The sequence below is a fragment of the Watersipora subatra genome, chromosome 9 (genome assembly GCF_963576615.1).
Source record: "Watersipora subatra chromosome 9, tzWatSuba1.1, whole genome shotgun sequence".
Classification (NCBI taxonomy): Eukaryota; Metazoa; Bryozoa; class Gymnolaemata; order Cheilostomatida; family Watersiporidae; genus Watersipora; species Watersipora subatra.
In genome coordinates, this window is record NC_088716.1 from 47,346,124 (window position 1) to 47,363,338 (window position 17,215).

General features: G+C 37.5%; 1 protein-coding gene across 4 annotated transcripts; it reads right to left on the reverse strand.

Moving 5' to 3' along the window:
- Positions 1–902: 902 nt before the first annotated feature.
- Positions 903–16,128, reverse strand: LOC137403849 (rab-3A-interacting protein-like). Of its 4 annotated transcripts, none has more exons than XM_068089925.1 (12): positions 16,051–16,128; positions 14,188–14,325; positions 12,989–13,101; positions 11,192–11,271; positions 10,404–10,481; positions 8,964–9,054; positions 7,510–7,664; positions 6,310–6,438; positions 5,903–5,979; positions 3,851–3,953; positions 2,904–2,973; positions 903–1,744 (listed from the first exon to the last, which is right to left on the reverse strand). In XM_068089925.1, exons 2-12 carry the CDS (start codon positions 14,238–14,240, stop codon positions 1,677–1,679), a joined length of 1,017 nt encoding a protein of 338 aa, XP_067946026.1. In that variant the 5' UTR covers positions 14,241–14,325; positions 16,051–16,128; the 3' UTR covers positions 903–1,676. The 4 variants fall into 4 exon arrangements, with proteins under 4 accessions (XP_067946026.1, XP_067946025.1, XP_067946024.1 ...); XM_068089924.1 differs by having other exon boundaries at positions 14,188–14,804; positions 16,051–16,115; XM_068089923.1 differs by lacking the exon at positions 16,051–16,128 and having other exon boundaries at positions 14,188–15,648.
- Positions 16,129–17,215: the final 1,087 nt, after the last annotated feature.

Genomic DNA, 17,215 nt, shown 5'->3' on the forward strand with positions numbered 1-17,215 from the left:
ACAGGTGATGCTAGACCACATATCTTCTACCCAGCTGATATACTGTATATAACAATTATTTTACAAATGGGAGTTTTTGATCAGCAGGGTGGAAAGCATTGATTAGTATAAATTCACTAAATTGGCAAAACAAATTTGTCAATATTGTGCAAGCGGGATCTCACTACTATTAGATCAAGTTAGCAAAGATGTACTACTTCTAAGGAGGGCTCATAGCTATGACATTAGAATATGATAATGGCTAGCTCTCAAAATCTGCAGATTAGTCAACTACATTACATGTATATGGAATAATGATTGCATGCGAGTTATTTTCTCTTGTGAAAGAAGAGAACGATCCTTAGATTAGTGTATGAACAGCCACCACAATTTGCACTGACACCACTGTAAACTATACACATTTTCTTATGATTATTAGAAAAGCATTTTGAACCCACCTTCAGCGATTCTTTACAATGAATGAAAAATTGAGAACAATCTAATTTTATTTCAGACGATTGATAGAACAATAATAAAAATATGCTTAAAAATTTTCCCTTGCCACTTTATCATAAATTGGACTTTTCTGCTACCACACAAAACATGATTAAACACCTGACATATCTGCCAAACAAACTCTTCAAGTCATGTTGCTAACCTGTCAGTGGGATGCAACTAGGAATCAGTCGAGTCAGACATCTTTGTAGATTGTAGGCGCGTTTCTAGCACTGTTGACAGGTCTCTAAGGGACATGCTAGTCTCTAAAGACCGCAAACTTGTGCATAAATCTGGTATAAGCATGAATGCTTAAAAGCTAGTATTTTGCTATATTATATCTCGGCAGCCTAATAAGTATGGGCAAGCAACTCCCAATTCCCATGTGTAGACATGAAAACAAACAATCTAACATGTAGATAATTTTAACCATATATTTTATTTAATAAGCAGTATTGTAAATTAACAGGTTAATCATCAAAATTAAATGACACGGATAGTCCAATAAATAGTAAATAGGAAGATAAACAGGTAAATGATATCATAAGTTAGATATTACTTTATAGTAGTGAGCTGCACTATAGTTTGCATACAAGTTTGTTTGCCGATGACCTCAGGACAAGCCAGACCAGAATAAATCCTATTCTGATTAATACTGTACAAATGGCTTGAATGAGCGCTACAAATTACTACAACTACCTCCTATTTCTTGTCTACAACTTTGAACTTGTGGCCACATGCTTTATGTTTCGTCCTTATTCATCTACAGGCAACACCACTAGATCACCTCTAGTCAAAAAGTCATTCAAATCTGAAACAGGATATTGTTCTAACCTGAAGGATAAGATTTACTACATAAGATTTATAGATTATCTAATTAATTGCAGTTTGTTCTACAAATAGCTGCGCCTCGGAATGCAGACCAGAAATACCCTGAGCCAAAATAGAGCTTCACAAAATCTGAAAGCTATGAGCACCTATTAGCTACAAAGTATAAGTTTTCCACAGCTCATAGGCTTCCAAAGATGTCTAGAGCCCGGGAGGCTTTCTGGCATAAATAGGCTTGGGAACTACAGAGATGTCCAGATCTCGAAGGCTTTCTGGCATAAATAGGCTTGGGAACTACAGAGATGTCCAGATCTCGAAGGCTTTCTGGCATAAATAGGCTTGGGAACTCGGAAGCTTTTGTGAATTTAAGAGGTTTAAAAACCCAGTCGTTTTACAACCATATGTCTCCTCAACAGCTGAACTTGTTCGAATATCTCCAAATCTGTAAAGACAAATCAAACAAGACTCCGTTGACATGAAAGTCGAAAGGTGACATAGTAGAGAGAAGAAGAACTGTGTTGATGTCAAAAATCTTAGCGCCTGGTGGTGCAAACTGAGTGTTTACAGTCAACATCTGAAATGTCAGGCTATACAGCAAGTATCTAAAAAGTCAGATTGCAGCAAACTCCTGAAAAGTCATTACTTTTTAACCATTATTAAATTTCAACTGAAAGCACAAATCTTAATCTATTAACAGTAGCATATAACATTTCAGATTGGGGTTTCAATAATCTTTTTGTATAATTCCAACCAAATTCCATCATTTTATCAACATGCAAAAATGGAGAGAAAGAATCGCATTCTTTGCAAAATATCAACTCAAAACACCTGCATTGCAACATAATTATATTAAAATCGCACATTTTTGGACTACATTGTTTAAAAATTGGTTATTCACAATTCTTATTCATAAAAGTGGAGCATGCGTAAAAGATATTGACTGATATTGTTGATTTTTACGAACAATCAAATTTCCTATTTGTGTGAAGTAAGAATTTCTTATTAGTGCATTCCATAAGATCTAAGCACAAGCTGATGGATGTATTTGATGTAATTTACAACAGCAGGTGTAAAGTTCATAAGGAACGTATAAATACATGTATGACACAAACATTTTTAGTATTTGTGCAATCTGCTTCGACCTTGGGTTATAATTATCCGCCATTTTGTGTAACTAAAATATGTAGGAAGGTGACAAGATGGCGTTGTCTTAGAATGGCAGCCAACAGAAGGGCTAATCATCGACATTGTCATCGAATACCATACAACAATTTTGCCAAAAAAATGACCTGCTTATGGCACAGCTTGAAGCTTGCATCGCAAACATTTTTGTCTCCAAAACTGGTTGTTTGATTTTGTACCCTAAAAATCATTGCTGAAAAACGAAATACCATGCTTATATTGATATTACTAGATGTAATCTTAAAATTCTGACAATTAATCTTCAAGTATGCTTTCCAGAATCTACAAGTGTAGTTGCTTTCATTGGAAGCCAGCGCCAGCTGGTGTTAGAAATACATCTCATGAAACTAATCGTTTTCTCTGCGGTATATTCTGTATAATGCATGCTCTGTAGTACGTCGGTCTACGCTTTCACTTACCATTGCTGCTCCTAATAAGCCCCTGTTTTACATAGCTCAAGTAGAAGAAGAGCTCACAGACGGATATCAGCTACAAAAAGGAATTGAGGAGTTATCTTGTACTTGAGTATTTACAAGATTGATCTCACAATGACTTAGGAACAGAGTTTTACTTTATTTTTAAATCTAGGAAACTAACCAAACCATTTAAAAGTAATAAAAGAAATTTAACTTTACAACAACAGCAGGTAGATATTTACAAGTGATGATGCAAATGACCATCAGAAGTTGACATAAGATAAGCTAGAAAAATTGAATTTATGCAAATGTATGCAGATAATGATTAGACATGTAGCTCTAAATTGTAGTTTATCTTCAACATTCAAAGTTAATCCATTCAGATATTCTATTTGTATGTCAAACTCACTGCGTGTCGGAGCAAATAACAACATACATTATTTATTTCAATCATTTTAAGGTAAAACTGATGATCTATAGTTCAGGTGATTACATTTAGCATTCAAACAAATGTATTATACGCAGCAAGTAAAAATGAAAGATAACGTGTCTGTTTCAATTTGATTGTGTGCAGTTTGTGGAGTGCTATGTGAACAGGTGTTTGTGTCGTGTCATACATGCGGGTGCTCATACAGTATTGCAGTGCCGTTTGAACAGGTGCTTGTGCAGCGCTTGGGTAGCAGCCATGCGCAAAAATTAATGATATCAAATAAGGAACACAACAATAACTGTGCAAAAGTTAGAATTACTCAATATATAAATTATGTCAGTTATGGAACCACCACAGAAGTTTTAAACAGCTGCATGTCCTGACACCAACAAGTTTAATCAATTAAAAGTGACATATTAGTAATATGTGCAGAGTAGCGAGCAGTTCATATATAAAAAAATCTCAGAAATTATAAAAAAGTGATGTCACAAGAGTTTGACTAACGATACTGTGCTTTTACCTTGTCACGCATGCCTTGATTTATATATAGGGAGTTTTCCAGACCACTCACTTTCACAACATGAGAGCAATCCACTTCAGCTTTGATCAGTTCACAGTATCTACTGTATATCAAACAATAAGCGAGATGAAAAGAAAAGCTTGCCAAAACATCACTGAGTGGTCTCATACTGGTTCAGACATAAATCACACGCAATTAAACAGAGCTATAAAAGTCATGAAATAAAAAGAAGCCGTCACTTATTTAAAACTTTTGTTTTCCACTTCTAAGTATAAATATCCGTATTCTGCTATAAAAGCCTCTAAAAGCAGCAATTCCATGTAGACAGCAGAATGCTAAGCAAATGTTTTTAGATTTAATAAAATACAACTATCAAAAACATTTTTGTGAAAAATTGTGAAAGGATAGCTGACAGTTTATAATGTACGAATACCGATAGCTGCACTATTTTTAGAACAACATATTGCAACCTTAGGCTTGAAGCATAGTTTTATGCAGTAAGGAGCCAGAGTAACCGAGGCTGTATTAACTTTATTTGTTATCAGTAGAATCAGAGAAGAGTTCAAGCTAAAAACTGTCACAAAAGTAAAAGAGCAAAGGTCATATTACCACACTTTAAAAATCAATGTCAAACCATTTTTGTTTTGTCTCAAGGATGAACTTCCACAAGTTTTAGTAGGTTTATCAGATAGTATCGGTACTTTTCCATCATTTCCAATTGTTTGAAAAGTTGATCTGCCTTGAACTTGATTGTGATTAAAACACTCAGATCAAGCGAAATAGAGACAAGGACATCTATAGTTGCAAAGAGATTGACAGAATAGAGACACGTAATGCTTCAAATAGAGATGCATAACGCTGCAACTCGAACGCAATAGCCAATATCAGCTATAGCAACGATCGCAGCTAGCGACATCATTTCAACTATACCGTTTCCTAAGCTTTTTAACCGCAATGAGGTTTTGCAGATTTTAATCTTCAAACATCCTAACAGTCAGAACACCTCAAACATTAAAAAAATTGGCAATGAAATTGAAAATATGGGTATTTTCAGATGGAATCTACTGAAATTTTATGTAAGTTTATCTTCAAAGTGTAAATTCTCCAACGGTGGGTGAAAGCGGGTGAACCAAAAAGATGTTACAGTTTGACTGCCCACTGGAGCTCGCAACACTGGAAGCTAATATCTTCTCAGAGTCTTCAAAGAGTCACCATCACAAAATCTAAATACATTCCAAAATGTAGCCACTAGCCTGTTACAGTTGCTAGATGTAATTTCAGACTCATTCTGTGAACGTCAGGTAGTTAGACCACTATTACATCGGCATTTGGCAAAAACAGTTAAAACAACCCGCAAGGAAGTGATCTTAGTGATCACAGCAGATCATCATTCAGAAAATATGCTTTTTGTGTTGATTAGTACATAGGTTATTTAGACCTAGCGTCTGAGATTTATTTAAATCTGGAAATTAAAAAAGATGTAAATTCACTTTATGAAATTGATAGAATAATAAAAAATTGTTGGTAAAATCTACTCCAAACCTAACGATGGATTCATGATTTTCATTTCAGTGCCCAGTTTTTCAGGAAAACATTTAGGCCTACAGGTAAATACAATAGTACTACTTCAAATAAACCATTTTACTTTTGAATGCTGTGAATACGCGTGATTAAAATTAAAATTTTGTAAATTAGGCTAGAATTTAAGCATTTTGGACAAGGCTTGAAACCTGTTTTAAAAGAGCAACACATTAAATAAAAGATAGCAACCGGCTACTTTGAACACGAGAAATTATTGTGACGGATGGATTTGTAAAGGCCAGGTTTCTTAATCGTCATATACATCCGGCTATCCTGGTTTGCTGGACAGGACACAAGACTCACTATATATACAGTTATAGCCTACAGTTATATATAAACGTGTAAGTACATTCTACACCGTGAACATCATGAGCTTGAGTAATAAAGTCATACCGAGCGACCAGTTGCATTGTTCACGATGTGCATGATGATGCGCAATAAACTGTTTTTAGCAAATAATTGATGACTGACCTTTGGCGACCTTCACCCTTAACAGGCTCAATAGAAAGACTGTTTGAAACTACATCTTTTAGAACGATCTCTTGCAGCTAAAAGATTATAAAATAACCATGTAAAGATGTTTGATGACATTCAAAAGAGAACTGTGAAATCTATAAAAAAATCTAAAAGCAACTGAAGCTTTCATGTTCAGAGATATCACAAGTTGCTAAATTTACAGTCTGTATATTTGAAAATTCCTCAATGTCTTTAGGGAAAAGGTATAATGTACATCAACAACAATGAGTCAATGACGAGGGGGTATTCAAGTCAGTTCAATACAGTCACTTGTTAACAAAATGCAAATATGCAGAATGGTTGCTCAGACAACTGCATTCATCTTATGTAACTGAAGGGACCATATAAACTATAGCAAGTACCTCTGATGATATAAAATTGAGACAAGGTTGCACATCATTGGCTATGAGATGAGCAATAAATGTACAGCTTTCATTCAGTTCTGGACACTCTCTCCACATTTTAAACTCATCCAAGCCCTCCATGTTTTCCTAGCAATGCAAAACAAGTCATAATTCAAGTTCATTTACCTTCTATGCATCGTCTGTATCTAAATTGGTAAATTAAAAATGACTAACTATAAGCTGCAACTATACATTGACAAGGTAAATACTAGCGAGGTAAATACCAGCGAGGTAAATACCAGCGAGGTAAATACCAGCGAGGTAAATACCAGCGAGGTAAATACCAGCGAGGTAAATACCAGCGAGGTAAATACTAGCGAGGTAAATACTAGCGAGATAAATACTGACAAGGTAAATACTGACAAGGTAAATACTGACAAGGTAAATACTGACAAGGTAAATACTGACAAGGTAATTACTGACAGGGTAAATACTGACAAGGTAAATACTGACAAGGTAAATACTAGCAAGGTAAATACTAGCAAGGTAAATACTAGCGAGATAAATACTGACAAGGTAAATACTAACAAGGTAATTACTAACAAGGTAATTACTAACAAGGTAATTACTAACAAGGTAATTACTAACAAGGTAAATACTAGCTAGGTAAATACTAGCTAGGTAAACACTAGCTAGGTAAATACTAGCTAGGTAAATACTAACAAGGTAAATACTAACAAGGTAAATACTAACAAGGTAAATACTAACAAGGTAAATACTAACAAGGTAAATACTAACAAGGTAAATAATAACAAGGTAAATAATAACAAGGTAAATACTAGCAAGGTAAATACTAGCAAGGTAAATACTAACAAGGTAAATACTAACAAGGTAAATACTAACAAGGTAAATACTAACAAGGTAAATACTAACAAGATAAATACTAACAAGATAAATACTAACAAGATAAATACTAACAAGATAAATACTAACACGGTAAATACTAACAAGGTAAATACTAACAAGGTAAATACTAACAAGGTAAATACTAACAAGGTAAATACTAACAAGGTAAATACTAGCAAGGTAAATACTAACAAGGTAAATACTAACAAGGTAAATACTAACAAGGTAAATACTAGCAAGGTAAATACTAGCAAGGTAAATACTAACAAGGTAAATACTAACAAGGTAAATACTAACAAGGTAAATACTAACAAGAAGACTGGGCTGACTATAGGGTGAGCAAGGTAAACCCATACTCTCGCCATCAGAGCTAGGAGAGTCAAGGGACATGTTTGGTTGGCTCTTGTTTTTTGGGAACCTGGTCATGTTCTTAAAACTAAACTTCTTTTTCACTGAAGATGATGAGCCTAGAAAAGTAACATATGAAGGTATCTAATAACATAAGTGACTAGTACGAATGATAGCTCTTAACATCAATAGCTGACAAAATTAGGAATTAACATAATCTATAGCAAGTAGGAATGGCAGCCAGCAATTACAAGGAGCTCGAGGAAACTGCAGCTAGTCAGATTAGTACCTAGTGCGATCAGCACTAACAGGATCAGTAGCTAGTAGCATTGGTAGCTAGCAAGATCTGTAGCTAGAACGATTGGTTGCTAGAAGCATCGTAGCTAGTAAAATAGGTAGCTAGCAAGATGGGTAGCTAGAAGCATTGGTAACTACCGAGATTAATAGCTGGAATGATCAGTAGCTAGTAGCATCGGTAGCAAGGAAGATGGGTAGCTAGCAAGATTGGTAGCTAATAGTATTGGTAGCTAGTAGCATGGTTGCTAGCATGAACGATAGCTAGCAAGATCGGTAGCTTGGAGCATCGGTAGCTAGTAAGGTCGGTAACTAGTAAGATGAGTAGCTGGCAAGATCGACAGATGGTAAAATTAGTAGCAAATAGAATCAGTGCTGCCTGAAAGGTTATGGCACATTTTGTAATGATAAAGTTTATATACAACCTAGGCTTTCAAGGCATGACAGTAAACAAATATTAGTTGGTAGATGACACTGAATTACACCAATAACATTTCAACCTCCACTTGTAAAACATCCAACAAGAGTAGAGAGCATATTTCAAGTCCCACCACTGCCTTTTAAGCAATTGACAAGAACTAAATGATTGTGACGGATTTGTAAAGGCAAGCTTTCCTAATCGTCATATGCATCCAGCTATCCTGGTTTGTTGGACAGGACACAAGACTTGCTATATAAACAGCTATGTAGAGTGACTGTGTAACTACATTCTACATCATAAACAGCAGTTCACCTAGCTCATACCAGTTCACAATTGCCCGAAACCATGATTTTCGAAGTCATTTAATTTGAGCTTTTGGGGGGAACAGCTGATGAACTTCCCAGAATTGCAAGATGTTAATGAGATTTCATGTTCAGAGGCTACTTTTAAACACATGACTTGGACAATACAAATTTCAAGAATTATACCTAAAAGATTTCAAATAAAAGGTCTCCACTTCAAAAGAGCTATCTAAGGATATTTTCATCGAGAGCAGGAAAATAAGAAGCCAAAAGCCTACTAAAATAATAAAAACATCCAAATCGAAATATCTATCTAAAAGTTTCAGACCTGAATCCAGATATGAACAAATATGGGATTGAAGAGAGTGGGTAACTTTTGTAAGAGGAATAATAACACCTACGGGGTTTACATGTGGCCTCTTGAACTTCCGGCTCAGTATTGCAGCTGATGAGAGTTTTCAGGGCCAGGATGTCAGTCTGTAGCTGCAGCACCTGTTAACAACATGTCAACTTACAATAGAAAGCACTACCATTTCCATATGTGAAAAAAGAACATCTTAAAAGTTACTGGTCATAAATGCAGAACGAAATAATTTTCATATCAAGGTGTTAGTTCCCTGAGAGAGCCATCATGATGCGCTTTGGCAGCATGCGCAGGTTGTACTAGAAACATCGTGGCAGTCTTCTGGTTTTGAAGTAAGTTCTGTAGTTAATTCTTCTTAGTTAATTCATACATTCCTTAACTCCATACTTAGTTGGCTGAGAGAGTTAGCTAAATTCACAGTGCATGTATATATTATATTTATTATGCCCATTTTGATCCTAGATCATTCAATCAATACTGATCTATGGCAATTTGTGCAAATTGATTTGTTGGGGGTAGAGCTTGGTGGTGATGAAAAACAAACTGATTAACCACCACAGTTTGGTATTGCATGGCTTACAGAGAGTGAGCTGTCAACACAATTTGGTATATTGTGAGCCACTAAGTATTTTACAACAAGAAATAAGTGAAGGTTTTTGTATTCATCTAAATTTAAATTTTCACAATAGCTCCAAAAACCTTTTTCCACTAAAAAAGAGGTTTTTGGAGCGAAAGGAGGTTTCTTACTTTTTCCAAAAGAAAGTTTCATAGCTCTCGTGTGTTGGTTGCACCGAACCAATTTTTATCCTGTGTAACTCAGTGAATATAAATATCAAATACGGTAACCATATTTAATTATAGCTAGAGGGCCATAACAGCACCTGTAGCTATAATGGGTAGCTGATTAGCACTTACAGTAGCTGCTATGGGCTAATACATAGTTCCAGCCAACAGCTAGTAGAATTTTCAAATAACCATAAGAAGCCTAAGAGTAAAATTCTTTTTTCATGTTCTTAGGATTTTCTGTACTGACTAAATATAAAAGCATTCTGACAAATCTTACTATACAAAAAAGATACTAGCTTAGAGCTTCCAAGACAAATATTCTACTCTACTACTTGATCTCTGCTAGCATATGACCTTTCTCTATGACCTTTCTCTATGACCTTTCTCTATGCCATCCTTCCCTTCTCCATATACATCTACCAATAGATAGTTTTACTAGTGCATAGCTCTCAGTGTTTATTCGCAGTCTTAATAATGACCAACTCGCCTGCTAACTAGTTTTGTTCATGACCAGTTTCACTAATAACCAAATGACTCTCGAGTATTTCTAGCAGTGACAATCTCTACTAGTAAACAGTTCTAGTGAATCACTCTGATACTGCATAACTCGGTCTAGAAAGATGCTTTAAAAAACAAACAGATCAACCTATGCTCAACCACAGAAGAAAAACCCACGAGAGATTTATCAAACCTTTGATTGAGCTTGCTTCAACTCTTCTTCCGCATCCATTCTTGTGACATTGGCATCTACCACCATCTTATTAGCTTTCTACAAAGGAACATAACACTGTGGGGCTTGTTCTATGTTAACGCATAAAAAGTTAGGGCTGGTTTACACTATATTGCCGTATGTCGGCGTTCTCTTTTCGGCGTTTATCGTCGACGATGTGAACCATAAACTGATGGCATCGACGGAGCAACGCGGATATGTCAGAAAAGTTTGCAGCTGTAAAACTTTCCCGATATTTCGCCAAGCATCGATGACAGCCTGTAAAATGTGAACCATTTTGGCGATGTTATTCGTGGTTGCTGATAGATTTATTTATTTCTGTTCATGATAGTTGCTGTGAGGCTGGTATTTGATTCGAGCACGCGAAAGCAAAGATGTTCCTTCGCAAAAAAAAAAAAAAAAAAAATGAGAACACTACGTCACGGAGTATTTGCTGATGTGAACGCGGATGGGTTTGTGATCGTGTGAACATGGTTATCATCGAAAGATCACCGAAGTATTGTGACATCAACGCCAAGATACGGCAATATAGTGTGAACTAGCCTTTAGCTTAGGACGACACGTGACCCAAAACTTATTCATCTGATGTTGAGCGCTTTTCTAATTAATGAAAGGTTTCGACTAACATGCTACAAATGAGTTGTGACCAGTTTTATGTCAAGCCCTTTCGATCGATAAGCTACAAGAAAAAGACATCAGCCACCACAAAACATAGTTCAAGAGTTCAACAATGTCTGCAACTGTTATACCTCAAAAAGGTTGGCTGTAAGATCATCTATTTGACACTCCAGCTGATCTCTAAGTGACTCCAATTGTTTCTGTTCCTTTCCTAAACAAAGAGTGGATCTACTACTACAGGCAAATGAGAATGAATAATGGAGAGTAGACAGGCCAAGTCAGCGGCAGTGGTGAGATAAGAAGACAAGACGTAAAAAGTTCATGTAGACACATAAGCGAGTAGGCCTAATATTTGAGTAGATACAACAGGTGAGCAGTAAGCAAAATAATAAGTATAAGTATTTGGATGGTGAGTGGACATGTCAGATGGGTAGATGTGTCAGATGGGTAGATGTGTCAGATGGGTAGATGTGTAGATGTGTCAGATGGGTAGATGTGTCAGATGGGTAGATGTGTCAGATGGGTAGATGTGTCAGATGGGTAGATGTGTCAGATGGGTAGATGTGTCAGATGGGTAGATGTGTCAGATGGGTAGATGTGTCAGATGGGTAGATGTGTCAGATGGGTAGATGTGTCAGATGGGTAGATGTGTCAGATGGGTAGATGTGTCAGATGGGTAGATGTGTCAGATGGGTAGATGTGTCAGATGGGTAGATGTGTCAGATGGGTAAATGTAACCTGATATGACAAGATAGCAAACATGAGAGAGAGCAGATATGACAGAGCAGGAATGACAGAGCAGATATGACAGAGCAGATATGGCAGAGCAGATATGACAGAGCAGATATGACAGGAGGACAGATATGACAGGAGGGCAGATATGACAGGAGGGCAGTTATGACAGGAGGGCAGATATGACAGAAGGGCAGATATGACAGGAGGGCAGATATGACAGGAGGGCAGATATGACAGGAGGGCAGATATGACAGGAGGGCAGATATGACAGGAGGGCAGATATGACAGGAGGGCAGATATGACAGGAGGGCAGATATGACAGGAGGGCAGATATGACAGGAGGGCAGATATGACAGGAGGGCAGATATGACAGGAGGGCAGATATGACAGGAGAGCAAATATGACAGGAGAGCAAATATGACAGGAGGGCAAATATGACAAGAGGGCAAATATGACAAGAGGGCAGATATGACAAGAGGGCAGATATGACAAGAGGGCAGATATGACAAGAGGGCAGATATGACAAGAGGGCAGATATGACAAGAGGGCAGATATGACAAGAGGGCAGATATGACAAGAGGGCAGATATGACAAGAGGGCAGATATGACAAGAGAACAGATATGACAAGAAAACAGATATGACAGAGCAGATATGACAGAGCAGATGTGACAGGAGGGCAGCTATGACAGGAGGGCAGCTATGACAGGAGGGCAGCTATGACAGGAGGGCAGCTATGACAGGAGGGCAGCTATGACAGGAGGACAACTATGACAGGAGGGCAGCTATGACAGGAGGGCCGATATGACAGGAGGGCCGATATGACAGGAGGGCCGAAATGAAAGGAGGGCCGAAATGACAGGAGGGCCGATATGACAGGAGAGCAGATATGACAGGAGGGCAGATATGACAAAAAAGCAGATATGAAAAGCAACCACATACGAAAGAAGAGTAGATACAGTTGGTGTGTAAAGACAACGCAAGAGAAAGCCCCAGCAGATGCAAAACCTGAAAGCCTTTTAGCAAACAAACAATGAAGGTTTAGAAATGATGTAAGCATTTACAAACAAGTTTCTACCACAAATTGCAAAAAATAAAATAAAACAATTAACTGGAGTGAAACAGAAACTTTGTTAGCCAACACAAATAAATATAAATACTAGAAAAGTGGTTTTGCTGAAGAAGCTGCCCTGACCTTTTAGCCTGAGCTCTTGCCCAACTTGACGGAGCTGATCCTGTAGCTTCTGAATAGCTTGATCTTTAACTTCCACAAATGAGGCACTTCGCCTCGTCCAGCCATAACGCTCACTGTCCTCAAAATAGAAAAACTAAAATCAAAATTTGTTTATTAATTTTGTATACTCGTGCTGAGGAGAACGGTCAGATCTTAACTACACAATATTCATTTTGGTAGGAAAATATTATAGGTGCATGCCTGTAGTATGGTACAGTCTCTCAAAAGCTATAGGTGCATGCCTGTAGTATGGTACAGTTTCTCAAAAGTTACAGGTGCATGCCTGTAGTATGGTACACAACCTCTCAAAAGCTATAGGTGCATGCCTGTAGTATGGTACACAACCTCTCAAAAGCTATAGGTGCATGCCTGTAGTATGGTACACAACCTCTCAAAAGTTATAGGTGCATGCCTGTAGTATGGTACAGTCTCTCAACAGTTATAGGTGCATGCCTATGGTATGGTACACAGTCTCTCAAAAGCTATAGGTGTGTGCCGATAGTATGGTACACAGTCTCTCAAAAGTTATAGGTGCATGCCTGTAGTATGGTACAGTCTCTCAAAACCTATAGGTGCATGCCCGTAGTATGGTACACAGTATCTCAAAAGCCGTAGTTGCGCGCCTGTAGTATGGTACACAACCTCTCAAAAGCTATAGGTGCATGCCTGTAGTATGGTACACAACCTCTCAAAAGTTATAGGTGCATGCCTGTAGTATGGTACAGTCTCTCAAAAGTTATAGGTGCATGCCTATAGCATGGTACACAGTCTCTCAAAAGCTATAGGTGTGTGCCGATAGTATGGTACACAGTCTCTCAAAAGTTATAGGTGCATGCCTGTAGTATGGTACAGTCTCTCAAAACCTATAGGTGCATACCTGTAGTATGGTACACAGTCTCTCAAAAGCTATAGGTGCATGCCTGTAGTATCAATGGTAAACAACCTCACAAAAGCACTCAACTGTAACGAGGCTTTTATGCATAAAAATACCAAACTGAAGTTTTAGTTATCCAGCCATTTATAAGATCATTCGCATTTGGGATAACTAGATAATTTTTTAAAGGGAATATATCTAAACTGTTAAAAACTAGACAAACACCAAATTGAAACAAGCAACGACTTACTAAAATCTAATGCTATTTATAGCTAAAGCCACTCACCCAGAATTAGATAAACTCCAACCTCTCAGCAGTGTCTCTGGTACGGATGACATCACTGATGAAGTAGTAACATTACACAGCTCTGGTCCAATCCGGCCGCTACTAGAGTAACTAGTGCAGCGGTGATGAGTTCACCCGCTGGTGATATTGAAAGATAAGACCAAGAGCCAAAAACTATGTCTATAGGGGGGACCCTTCAAATATCTTATCTGCTATCGTAATACCAGCAGATTACATATCTGTCAGTGCGTGTACACCCATCCCGACATGAAGATTCCAGTCTCTTCACTATTGTGTGTTAATGAAAAACACTACATAAAAGAAATTACTAAGAGGTAACTAACCTTGTCCATAAAATCAGCAGTGTTTGATGGGATAAACTTGGTATAAAATTTGACAATGACTACGGGCTATCAGGGCAATTGCATAAATTAAGAATGGTAATCTCAAAATAGCATCAGTTGAACACAATTCAAGATACGGTATATCAAAGTATTCGTTTAGGCCAGGGCGACTTGATTAGGGGTGCCCGCACCCATAGTGCTACTTGAGGAGATGCAGGAATTCATTTTTATCTTTTCTGTACATCAAAAATAAATATCGTAGCCCCGTCAATCCTGAAAATTGTTTGCAAATTTCACTCACCCACAAGGAACCTAATAATAACATTTGGATCACATAATCACATAGAAGCACGAAAACAGTCAATGAACATTAAGTGAGCTGTTTTTTATGTGTGAGAACATTACTCTCCCTAGAATTACCTTCCAATAACATTTTGATTTCATAGATTCCGAATATGTAAGTTTTTCATTGTTTTGAGCCTTTTCTGTTTCACTCAAAACAAGGGGTGTGAGGTTGCCCTCATCCGTTGTAGGAGGTACAGCGATGAAAACGAATAGAGGAGCGGTGATTTAGGCATATACGTATCCATAAACTTGATGTTACCCTCTACATAGCGTGTTTAAAAAGCGAGCAAATGCAATGAATCTTTTTATCTTTTTTATCATACAATAAAGGTATTCATTTTAAGGCAAAAATTGGTTATCGTAAAGACATTACAAAGGCCTAACCAACCAAAGTAAAAACTATCATATTTCTTTACAAATTGTGAGAGTTGAACAATAGAAAACCGAAGGTCTCACGTGTTTGCGAACATGTACCCTCTACAGCTAGAGAATCTGATGGTACCCTTTAACTCCTGTAACAAGTGAGTATGTTTCGCAGCCAGTAGTGTTAAACGATCGAAGCTTAAAATCATAAAAATGTTAATCCAGCTTTTTGATGGTCTTCACAAATTTTGAGTCACCAAATCACTAAAAACTCAAAACCAGGGCCAAACAGCGGATACCATTGTGGACATAGCTAACATTACTTCTCCAGCACTGGCAAGGTTAAGTACTGGCATGTAGCCAACAATCCTTGTCAATACTGATAGGCAAGTGGACAAAGCTTCTCCGATGCTACTTCACCCTTTGACCAATACTAGACATGGCTAGTATATTTTGCTATACTTGTACAAAGCTATCAATGCCTAGTCAGAACTTTTATGTATGACAAGCTTCTCGAAACTAATCAAAATAAAATTCAAGTTAAATTTGCGGCATAATGCTCTGTAGTTGCACGCTGGGATAAGATAAACTAATAACAGTATGACAGGTGTCAACAGTTAGCTGGGTTACCTAGTGTATAAATGAGAGTCAGCATAGGCATACGATTCTAGCCTCCTGTATACATTCTCATGTGGCACGGTTATCAAAACCAATTCGTTGAAAAAAAGAACAACCAAGGGCACAAACTAAAGTTTCTTGCATGGTGAGACAACTTTAGAAACTACAAGTACATGAAACGATAAAACCAAACCTCTCATGAAGCCATTGCCAAGCTCAGTGCATACCTATTAGATTTCGGTGACAGTGTAAAGTAACAGCGATAGAGAATATTCAACCTTAACTACCTCAACTACTATAGGATGCTGTCAGCCTCTACGCACAACTTGACCTAACCTTTGACCTTTGCTACTGCTGCCAAAAGCTAATACTAGATGTCAGCGCATATGCCTATGCGTGGCAAAAGGGAGTGTGATATTCACCTTTAACTTCAGAGAGACCGGAGAGCGAGTAAACATTCGTTCACTGGGCGCATAATGGAGTGGTGAGTCAATGATTCATCAATGGTGTCAAACTTAACCATGTGTTTTGTGATAGAAAAAAGCTACACAATCGGTTAGATAGCGGGCTAGCCTTAGTATTTTAGATGGGAACAAAATAATTACAGGCAATTTACAAGATGAGCCGACATGCCAGATAGGCAGACCCTTCGCATGGGCAAGCGCGACGGGAGGGCAGATATGACAAGAGGGTAGATATGACAAGAGGGCAGATAAGACAAGAAGGCAGATACAACAAGAGGGCGGATATGACAAAAGGGCGGATATGACAAAAGAGCAGATACGACAAATGACAAACATATGTTTCCCATGAGAAATGAGAAAAAAAACTCAACTTTTTTAGGTCAGGCACAGGTGCTGTATCTGATTCACGCGTAAAGAACTATCTACATATCCTGTGATCTACCAGATGAATGCAATTGAATTAGTCTTCCCTTTCCCTTCAAGCTAATAATACTGACAACTCCAACAATTGTATAGACCTACGATATTACAGACAAGAATTTGGATAGAGCTCAAGAAATTCTACTTGTAAGTTAGGATCAAGCAAACATTAAATTACTAAAAAATGTATTGAGGAATAAAGAAGCTGATCAGATGAGTAAGAGACAAATGCATGGGGAGACAAATGCATGAGGAGACAAATACATGGAGAGACGAATGCATGGGGAGACAAATGCGTGGGGAGACAAATACATGGGCCAGGTGAGAACTAGTTATTCCTAATACTTCTATACGCTTCTCTTGAAAGGATATGAGTAACCTTTTAATAGAGATATAGTATGGGTATGTATGTAAAGTTCACACAGCCAAGCCAGCCATTGAGATGGCAAGACTGACAACAGTACATGTAATAAG